Here is a 10,920-nt window from a genome sequence, read left to right as displayed (position 1 = left end):
ATAATTAAACATGTCCAAGCATGTAATTAACGAGTTAAAAGGATTAACTCGTGTATACATGTTTGTTAGTCATTTATAAATGGTACATAAACTTGCTTAGACTTTATAGAAATACGCCTTACTATATGCTTCATGTGTCTATTTTTGTAAATAGGTAATTGTTGGCCTTAATTTTGCAGAAGCATAAACTGATCAGATATGCTTATATATGTTACCCATGTTTAATCCGATATGAGCGACTGAACAACATCACATTGATATATGCACAATGACAACTAGGCGCCACATAGGACAAAGTGTACAAAGTGCACCATGTGGAAGCCATTCTTGAGTCTCTGGGAATCGCATCTAGAATTCCACTGATATATCCAATCTATGTATACCTATGCGATTTTAGCTATCTGGTATACATCATTGGATAACATATGTGTGGGCAACTATATATTTTTAGCATATCTGAACCTTAGTTGAGGTGGTGGATAACTTACGAAGCGTGTGATTTGCTTATTTAGTATAGTGACCGATTCACTCACAATGTTTTCTAATTGATTGATTTGAGGAGACCAGGAGAGATTGAATTCCTGGGATAAAAGCGCACGATGAAAATAAAGTGAATTTCGGGACGTTATGGTATAAGAGCTAAATGAATTTTGGAATGTTAAAAGAAAACAAGAGCACGTTTATTGAGCAAACTTGACTGCTATAAATAACCCAAGGACAGGACAAAGTAAATTAATACAATTGAAAAATTGAATTTTCAGAGATACATGACCCAACACAAGCTTACGAACAAACTAATGGACGTCGCAATCGCAAACGATTAAATATCAGAACTCTTTGTCCATATATTCTCTAGAACTTCGATTGAATTTGGCTGACAATACTCTTATCAACTTGGAATGCTTTAGCAAGAATGTCCATGGCAATGTCCGGAGTTGACCCAAACACTGCATTAGCGACAGTGATGACACCTGGGTTTTGGCTACCGAGAGCCGCAATAGCGACAGCATTTACGGTACCGGTATTTCTCTGGAAATGGACAAGACCTTGAGGGAAGACGAACACATCACCCTTTTGCAAGACCTTGGAGATGAGGCGATTATCGGGGTTGGAGGTGATGAACCCTATTTCGAGGGTCCCTTCCAAGACAACCAAAATCTCAGTGGCACGCGGGTGAGTGTGGGGCGGGTTGATTCCCCACGGTGCGTAATCAATTCGGGCCAGGGAGATGCCGAGAGTGTTGAGCCCCGGGAGCTGAGCCACAAACACCGGGGTAACCCTTGAGCCAACCGCGTTCGATATGTTGCCCGGAAGATGAAGTCCACCGAAGGAGAAGTCATTTGCCTGAACCGTTTTGGGGTCCTTGCAGGCCAGGCCATTCACAAGCACTGCAAAATTTGAATGAGAAAACAACTAATTAATATGACTAAAGCAGTATATGATAATGTGCTTCACTATTCTACAAACAAAACACACCCTAATTAACATACACCTTTCTCCAAATAGCTAGTCAATATTATTTCCCTTGCATTTGTTGAAAAATAAAATCCTTGTTCACTCGTACTTTTAGGGGAAGAAGAGATGCTACCTAGGACAAGATTCTGGTTGAATCTCTTGTGCATGCATAACTCAATTGCCCAAACACATAATGACACCAATTTCTAATTCATTAGTACTTCCCCATCAGCTCTAGATTAAAGATCCATAGATAACTCCTGAAATACCCCCGTGATAATAATTAGCAACTCTCAAGGAAATAAAACGCGAAACCCTAAATTCTAAACCTTCAAATTAACTTTTTTAGAGAGGTCTAGACTGTCAATTGCGTAACGAAATGAGGTAACTCTCCTAAGAAATTAAGCTCCACTAGAGCTAAACTTTTATTGTTGTTATTATTATTTTTGGATAAGTAAAGTTAAACATTACAAAATTCCGGAGGTTAAGGTAAGCACATTTGCAAAGCAGGGCAAGCACCGTGGGATAAGCAAGTCTACTTTATTAGAGTAGACACTTAAATGGGACACCAAAAGCAAGCAAGTCTGCTTTATCAGAATAGATACTTGAATGGGACACCAAAAGCTAAGATACCAAACATTCTTAGTCTAAGCTCTTTTGCTATAGCCTCTAAACACGTTTTGTGCAACATGACGAGTTGCAGTATTATACCTGCACTGCCAGCTTGAGCGACACAGAAATCTTGCAGAGGACTATGATCAGCAGCTCCGAAAGTGAACAAAACACCAAAGAAGCAAATCAATAGGACACTCTTCGCCATCTCCGAAATCAAAATCTTCACGAGATGATCTTGCTTAACTTTTCAAGTGCAAGTGGATATTAGCGCTTGCTGGGGGTGGATGATGAAATGCCCTGAGCAGAGCCCGAGTATTTATATACGAGCTAGGCAGAAGCAAACGAAGAGATGATAATAAAATTGAGTAAAATAACGTATATTCACATGAAATTAGCAGGCCCGTCACTTTGCGAACGAGTCATATAGAACTTAGCCGTCAAAGGAACCTATATTGCCGCCGAACAGAACATGGACATCCTGTCCCGCAATAATGATGCGATTGGGAGATTGGAGGGATAGGCATTAGCGACGGCATCTTTCACGAGTAAGAACCAATCAGAGACGACATCTCTTGACCAAGTTTTATTAATTTAATAACTTGTTGCCGAAAATGTGGGGGATGTGTTTATTCCCTTTAGATTTTTCTTTGGTCAAATATTCTCTTTAGATAAGTCCATTCGGTTTTTGTTCTATTTCGTGTTCAAAAGCTCAGACATAATTTATTTGGGACTTTAATATAACTTAAGCTTTTAGATGAGTTGAGTATAATGTTTCATGCAATTTATTACTGCGTGAAGGGATGAGATGGGGGAGGCTTGTCTGAAATGAACCGGTCTTGTGGAATGAATTAGTCTTTCAAATGATCTAACGAGTAGATTTGACTGCATGATACGAAATCAAGCCAAATGTGGAGGAAAATTGTCCAAAAAGTCTTAAATCTATTGCACTTTTGCCAGTTCAATCCCAAATCTTTCAGTTTTACCAATTAAATCCTAAACATTTTCATGTTTTGTCAATTTAGTCAATCCAGCTAGTTTAAATTGCTAATATGGATGTCGGCCATCCTATGTGCCACGATCAGTGCTGACGTGGATAATTTTTAATAATATTTAGTATTTTTTTCGAATTTTGAGTTTATTTTTTCTTCTTCCTTTTTATTTTTTCCTTTATTTATTTTCTTTTTTCTTTTTTTCTTTTCTTTTCTTTCCTTCTTTTTTTTTTTTCCAAACTCTCGCCCACACTAGGCGAGGGCATCCGCACCCTCGCCGCCCCTTGCCTGGATCTAAGTAAGGGCCTAACACCCTCGCCCACCGCCAGCGAGGGTCTCTGGCCCTCATCTATGGCCGGTGATGGTCAGCCGGCAAGGTCGTCAGCTAGGGTTTGAAAAAAAAATACAAGTTATCCTCTTATAGTTTCACATCATATGAATTTTTGATCTTTATTTGAGTGATTTACCGATTTGTTTTTAATTACCAAATGATTCTAGAAAACCAACTCTCATTTAGCTATTTACCAACATTTATATGATTTTTTTAATATTTAAAAGTTGTCATTGTTTTTTAAACTTTTATTTGTCTCTCTTACAAACGCCTTAAGTTTACCAACTCTTATATGAATTTACTAACCTTATGTGTCTAACTTACAAGTTTTTCTTTCATTATGTTACAAACTAATTTTGGTTTACCAAGTCTCATTTCGGTTACTCACCAATATTGTTTTTTTTTATTTGCCCTACTGTACAACCCGTTTTATGGGCAACTCTTTTCATATATTACCAACCTTAATTGCAGTGATTACTAACTTTTGTCCAATTAAGTTACTAGTAAGTTTTGTGCTACTAGCTCCTATTTGAGTTAGGTACCAACATTCATTTAGTTTATTCTATATTATAAAAAGATTTTTCTTATCATTTACAAAATTTTATTTACACTTCTCATCAATGCCTTAGATTTACCAACTATTGTATGAAATTTCCAAGCTTTATTTGAGTATTTGAGTGATTTATCACTTTTTCCATTTCATTTACCAACTAATTGTGGATGCCAACTCTCATTTTAATTCCTTATTACCAATGCTTATTTGCTTTTTTTAATTTGCCAAATTCTCTATTGAGGCACAACTTTTATTTTTCTTACTTTCTGACCTTTTAAATTCATCAACTCTTTTTACAAATTAGCAATCTGGATTAGAATTCTTATTAACTTTTCTTCGATTTAGTTTTACTAACTTCTATTTGAATTATTTACCAATATTTATTTGGGTTTTTACAATACCAACCTTAACATCTCTGATAAAAAAGCTTCTCTTACAAGTTATCAACTTTTATTTCTCTTTTTTAATGACGGGTGAAATTTGCCAATGAAATTATCATCCTTAATAATTGTGTGACTTACAAACTTTTATCCATTAAATAACCAATTAGTTTTGGGTTATCAACTCTCATTTGAGTTGCTTGCCAATATTTATTGATTTTTTTCTTAACCTTTTAACTTTTCTAGTAAGTTAATACTTTTATTTACCTTTTTTACCAACTTTTTAAATTTACCAACTCTTTTTACAACTTACGAACCTCAACTAGTGCAATTTCCAAAATTTTCACTGATCAACTTCCGTTAGTTTTTCATTACCAACTTTTATTTGAGATAATTACTGGCATCTATTTGGTTTGTTAATAAATTACCAACTTCTCTTATCTCTAAGGGAAAAAGTTCTCTTATCTTTTACCAATTTTTTTTCTCTTATCTTAAACAATGCCTTAAATTTACCGATTATTGCACGAAATTACCAATGTTTGTTCAGTGACTTACTAAATTTTCTCTAATTAAGCTAGCAACTAGTTTTATGTTAGCAAGCCTTATTTGAGTTGCTTATCAACATTAATTTGATTTCCAATTTACCAAATTTCTTATTGAATTTTCAATTTGAGTTGTTTTATTTATCAACTCTTTTCTCCAATTAAATTACTAGCTAATTTTGTATTATTAACTCTTATTTGAGTCAGTTACATACCAATGTTTGCCTATTTTAAATTACGAACTTCTTTCATCTTTTGCAAAAAAAAAAACTTTTCTTTTTATATACCAACTTTTATTTAACTTTCTTACCAACACCTTAAATTACTAATTATTATGGGTTATTACCAATTTTAATTTAATTCATTTATCTACTTTTCTCCAATTAAGTTATCAAACTAGTTCTAGATTACTAACTCTCATTTGAGTTTATTACGAACAATTATTTGGTGTTTTTTAGTTTACCAAATTTTCATTTTGGGTTACTTAATTGATAATAAAGTTGGTTCATCACCAAATAAAGGTTGGTAATTTGAAATAAAAGTTGGTAAATTTAGGTCATAATTAAAAAAAGATAAATAATAGTTGGTAATAGATAAGAAAAGCTGATAATAGATAGGAAGAAGTCACCGGTCATATTTTTACGAACAATTTTTCTACACTTATCAATACCTATTGAAATTTACTAGCATGGAAAAATTCCGTATGTTTGAGCTCGAATGAATACAATTCTATAATGAAATCAAGCTCCATCTATTATTGTTGTTGTACTTCTGCTATTGTCGTTGCATTGCTGAGCTTGCTCATTCTTTTCAGAGTTTTGTTTTTTTTCCCTTCTGATAAGCCACGATATGAACAAGTGTGTTCATTCCTTGGCCACTCGGCTCACCCAGGTGGTTAAACAATTGCTTCCTGTACCTCTCAAACGCCTTTAGTGGCAAAAACTCTTTCAGAACCAAATGAGGGGGATTGGATTTTCGGACAACCCCTGAAACTTTTCGAGGTAGTGTACCGTGAGGTGCATGTGTGCTTTTACCTGAACTGTCGGCTTGAGCGACGCAGATATCCTGCAGAGGCCCATGATCAGCTCCTGCAACAGCAAGAAGTAGACCCAAGAAACCAAACAAGAGTAAACTCTTTGCCATCTTTGCACAATAGTCAAAATCTCCACCAAAATGAGCTGGGTATAACCTTAAAGCTTTGCTTTCTTTTAGGGTAATGAATGTGGTTAGTGTTTGTTGGTGTGGAAGAAATGCTTGGGCAGATAGCGAGTATTTATAAACTTGGGCAACGGCATGAAAGTAACGAAGTCTCAGAAAAAGTTCTTTCATAAGCAAATAATTTATACATGAGCAATGTGGCAAGTACTAAGACAATATACTTGCAAGCAGGCGGTTCCTGTCTATTGAAAGAGTCATAATGAATGGGCCATCCACGAGGGGTCTTTCAAGTTGTGATTACGAATCTATATGTCGCCCTAAAGAGAAAGATTCATAAAGAAAACACAGAAGAAAGAAGAATCTATATATCGCCAAATACAAAGGAACGCCTTCTCTCCAGTAGCGACGGGGGTGTGCGGATAAAGATCGAAGACAATTGGACGCGTGAGAATTAGTATATAGGTTTTAAGTATTGACTAAGTACAGGTTTGCTGCCAAAATGAGTACAAAAAAATGAGTTTATTCTCTTTTTGCACATTTTAAATAGGGTTAATATTACGAAAAACTCCAAATTGATACACTTATGACAAATTTACCCCAAACTAATTTTTTTGACCAAGAAAAACCCAATATCGGTACAACTATGACAATTTTACCCTCTGTTAGTTTCCGTTAAATTTTACCTTCAAATTACTGAATTAGATGACACGTGGCAATTAACAGGTGTACTGGTTTGGGGTTTTACCTTCCGTTTGTCACATGTGTACCATTTTGTGATTTTCTGTGATATTAATCCAATTTAACGGAGGGTAAATTTGTCATAAATGTACCAGTTTGAAGTTTTTTGTGGTCAAAAAATTAGTTTAGGGTAAATCTATCACAAGTGTACCAGTTTGGGGTTTTCGATGGTCAAAAAATTAGTTTTGGGTAAATTTGTCACAGGTATACCAGTTTGGGTTTTTTTTTTTTATGGTATTGACCATTTTAAATATTGAAGTTGGTTTCTTTATAATCCCATGAGAGACAAATCTTTGGTCCTATCCATTGTAACTCAAGTCCATTTTATTGTAACTCCTATTGACCCTTTAAGACAATGTGACCCTTTTACTACTGGGATGTCACACTCTTTGGTACTTTATCTCCTACTTTAAACATGGCACATTCATATTTCAAGAAAAGTACGTCAAAGAGCTGGTCAAGAAATTTAATATAGAGAATTGCAAGAAAACTGAAACTCGTATGTCCTGACTTTGATCTTCGCAGGTGGACTTTATTTAGACTAGTTTACAAGCAGTTTGTGTAATTCAAACGGATGACCTCTAGTTGTTACTCTCCATAATAGTTTTTCTTTTTGCCTGATTTTTAGTTTGATATTGTTCCTAACTAACAACCCAAAATAGCATGGCCTCAATTGGACGCAATGCAAAAATATTTGCCAATATCGCGCGATGTCGCCCCGCTAATTTCAAAGTATCTGAGACAATTTTGGTTGAGGGTGTCAGGCTTGGCATAAATTTTTAATTTCTTTTGATTTAGTAGTCACCTCCTATCTAAATCAGCTTTCCCATACTTCAATTAAACCATGTAATTCTAGAGACGCAATCCGTCACATTGGTCTAGTGCATTTATAATTGGGTTAATACCATGAAAAACTCTAAACTGGTATACTCGTGACAAATTTACCCAAAACTAATTTTTTGATCACAAAAAATCCTAAACTGGTACACTTGTAACAAATTTACCCTCCGTTAAATTGGATTAATACCACAAAAAATCATAAATTGGTACACCCGTAACAAACGGAGAGTAAAACATAATTGGTACATCCGTCAATTGCCGCGTGTCATTTAGCAAAGCAATTTGACAGTAAAAATTAACGGAAACTAACGAATGATAACATTGTTACAGGTGTACCAGTTTAGGGTTTTTGATAGTAAAAAAATTAGTTTGGGGTAAATTTGTTACAGTTGTACCAGTTTAGGGTTTTTCATGGGGTTAACCCTTTATAATTTTAAGTTAGAGTGTTCCCAACAATACTTGTACCGGAGACCTCAAGAGATTAACTCCATTAATCTAATTCAACACCTTGCTGATAAGTTTATAGGAACGACCCAATGCATAATACTTTTTGTATCTTTTGCTTCAACCATAAATATAACGAGTTCATCAAGATGCCCTTGGGGTTAATTTTAAAAAAAAGCACGAACTTTAGGTCTAGTGACAATTCGGGCCCGAACTTTTTTTAGTCTCATAAAAAAACATAAACTTTAGGTCGAGTAACAATTATGGCCCTAACTTTTTTTTTTGTCTCATAAAAAATCACAAACTTTCACACTAATCCCAAATCTGGCCCTCCGTTGATTTTCTGTCTGAAGTCACCCTTGTTTGAGAAAAAATGTTATGGTGGTGAGCTTGACGGATCTCGTCCATGGCGTCTGTCAACGGGCGATGGTCTATAGTTTCAGATTACAACAAAACGACGAAATCTGGCAAGAGAGATTCAATCTGGAGAAATTTTTGACTAGTCGATGAAGTGAAGGAGACGAACAATTTCACAATTATTTTTCAAGCTGTGACTCAGAGAATAAGATAATGAATAATGCTTTAAATCCATTCAGCAATCGACGTGAATTTATTGCTAAGGTAGAATAGTCAAGTTGGATAATCAATTGTTCTAAGTCAATGGGGGCCAAATTTGGAATTAGACATAAAGTTTGTACTTTTTTATGAGACAAAAAAAAGTTGGGGCTAGAATTGTTACTCGACCTAAAGTTGGTGCTTTTTTATGAGACAAAAAAAAGTTCGGGCCAGAATTGTTACTCGACCTAAAGTTGGTGCTTTTTTTTGGAATTAGGGCGATGCCCTTGTTATATGAACTACATTCAACACCTTGCTTTTCAACTTTTTCAAAAAACAAAATCCCATCTTTGTTTGGTATGTGCTTATTCTCATGTCGTTTCACGTTCTACAACTAATGCATAACAGTCATCAACAGACAACAAGCGAGACACGGGCCAGTTTTGATTAACTATAGACTTGGCAAATTCTATTTGTCTGTTGCCTCCGAAATTATAATGGACAGCAGGTTAATAACCAAAAAAAGAATAGTCAGAAGAAGTCGCTGACAAAGTGATTCTATCATCTCAATTGAAGTCGATAGCGTATTTGACCGTAAAGATTTAAGTGCTTTACCCTTTTTTCGCTAATTTCATTAGTCACCAAAATCCACTTTCCTTAATCACACTCCCAGGAAGATCTCATTTCACACCCTCAGAAGATTAAATACAACAGAAAGTTGAATTTCCAAAGATACATAGCCAAAAACAAATTCAAACAGACACACTCTTTTATCTCGTACAAATAGTGATCGCCCAAACTCTCTATGGATTTCTGTCTAGAAGTTTGACTGAAATTGAGCAACAACACTTTTATCAACTTGGAATGCTTTGGCAAGAATGTCCATGGAAACATCAGGAGTCGACCCAAACACAGCATTGGCGACAGTAATGACACCGGGGTTTTGGCTACCGAGAGCTGCAATAGCGATGGCATTTCCGGTACCAGTATTCCTTTGGAAATGAATGAGGCCTTGAGGAAAGACGAACACGTCGCCCTTTTGCAAAACCTTGGAGATAAGGCGGTTGTCTGGGTTGGAAGTGATGAACCCTACTTCCAGGGTTCCTTCTAGGACAACCAAAATCTCGGTGGCACGTGGGTGAGTGTGGGGCGGGTTGATCCCCCATGGTGCATAGTCGACGCGGGCCAAGGAGATTCCAAGAGTGTTGAGCCCTGGGAGCTGAGTCACAAACACCGGCGTTACCCTCGAGCCGACCTTGTTCGATGTGTTTCCGGGAAGATGGAGCCCACTGAAGGAAAAGTCATCCGCCTGAACAGTTTTGGGGTCCTTGCAAGCAAAGCCATTGACTAGCACTGCCATGTGAGGAACAAAAGATGAATGAGAAAGACAGCCTATGGAATGTACTAGTAAGCATTATGAAGTAGGACAACAGTCTGTCTAAGCAACAAAAAGGCTGAACTGCCCGATTGAGGTGGTGCAACGTAAGGTCATTGTTTTTACCTGAACTGCCCGATTGAGCAACACAGAAATCCTGGAGAGGGCTATGATCAGCTGCTGCTGCAAAAGCAGAGAACAGGCCCAAGAAGCAAATCAAAAGAGTACTTTTCGCCATATCTACAATAAAAGCGAAAATGAAGCGGTTTAACCTCAATGAAGATGTATAATGTTCTGTAGTGGTGGATGAAATGCTGTGAGTAGATAGCTAATATATATATAGGCGCATTGGCATAAGCAACGAAGATTCAGATCAAATTGACAGGTACGGACATATTAGAAACCAGTATAAGTTGGCCGACTCTTTCTGTGAAGGAATCATCTTGACTGGCCGTCCCTAAGAGGTCTCTGGAGTTGTCTATTTGTCCTGAGAGGTCTTTGAACAAGTAGTCGCTTGTTGCCAAAATGAATAGGAATGGGTCTACCCATTTTAGGTTTTCCGTTCCGCGTTGTCCCATTAGGCATTAGAAACATAGAATGACCAATGCTAGGTTACAATAAGGTCGATCTGCTAAATAATTTATTAAGTGATGTGGCAGAATTTGGATATTGAATGTATGACCCATCATTCCAACTCCAGTTACAGTCTGTCTCATCACTTTATAAACTAATTAACGGGTTTTTTTTATACCAAGGAGATAATTGTCCAATTAATCCTAATCAATAGTTTGGATACCAATTTTGTCCTAATTTTTTTAATTTTGCCAATGTAATCTTAAATTTTTGTGCAAAATTCCAATCTAGTCATTCTGGCCAATTGCTGCTAGAATTTGCTAACGTGGTGTCCAGTCATGCTAATGTGACAACTTGCGGATTACCACTTCA

At 36.3% G+C, this 10,920-nt stretch overlaps 2 protein-coding genes across 2 annotated transcripts; both read right to left on the bottom strand.

Moving 5' to 3' along the window:
* Positions 1-852: 852 nt before the first annotated feature.
* On the bottom strand, positions 853-2,327 carry LOC115693763 (putative germin-like protein 2-1). Its single transcript, XM_030620820.2, has 2 exons — positions 2,167-2,327; positions 853-1,388 (listed from the first exon to the last, which is right to left on the bottom strand). The coding sequence occupies exons 1-2, from the start codon at positions 2,273-2,275 to the stop codon at positions 853-855; spliced, it is 645 nt and encodes a 214-aa protein (XP_030476680.2). The 5' UTR covers positions 2,276-2,327.
* A 6,980-nt stretch (positions 2,328-9,307) lies between these two features.
* Positions 9,308-10,213, bottom strand: LOC115666978 (putative germin-like protein 2-1). The gene is made up of 2 exons (XM_030588617.2): positions 10,102-10,213; positions 9,308-9,953 (listed from the first exon to the last, which is right to left on the bottom strand). Exons 1-2 carry the CDS (start codon positions 10,211-10,213, stop codon positions 9,418-9,420), a joined length of 648 nt encoding a protein of 215 aa, XP_030444477.2. The 3' UTR covers positions 9,308-9,417.
* Between the last annotated feature and the right edge of the window lie 707 nt (positions 10,214-10,920).

The sequence above is a fragment of the Syzygium oleosum genome, unplaced genomic scaffold, assembly GCF_021117445.2.
Source record: "Syzygium oleosum isolate NSW1041296 unplaced genomic scaffold, Sole_v2.1 Sole_v2.40, whole genome shotgun sequence".
NCBI classification, from domain to species: Eukaryota; Viridiplantae; Streptophyta; class Magnoliopsida; order Myrtales; family Myrtaceae; genus Syzygium; species Syzygium oleosum.
The sequence above is the reverse complement of the archived record's forward strand: the minus strand, read 5'-3'. Positions and strand labels throughout refer to the sequence as shown.

Coding starts and splice junctions, on each gene's coding strand:
- LOC115693763 (XM_030620820.2), bottom strand. CDS start 2,275: ATGGCGAAGAGTGTCCTATTGATTTGCTTCTTTGGTGTTTTGTTCACT. Junction 1,389..2,166: donor CGCTCAAGCTGGCAGTGCAG/GTATAATACTGC, acceptor CAAATTTTGCAG/TGCTTGTGAATGGCCTGGCC.
- LOC115666978 (XM_030588617.2), bottom strand. CDS start 10,213: ATGGCGAAAAGTACTCTTTTGATTTGCTTCTTGGGCCTGTTCTCTGCT. Junction 9,954..10,101: donor TGCTCAATCGGGCAGTTCAG/GTAAAAACAATG, acceptor CTCACATGGCAG/TGCTAGTCAATGGCTTTGCT.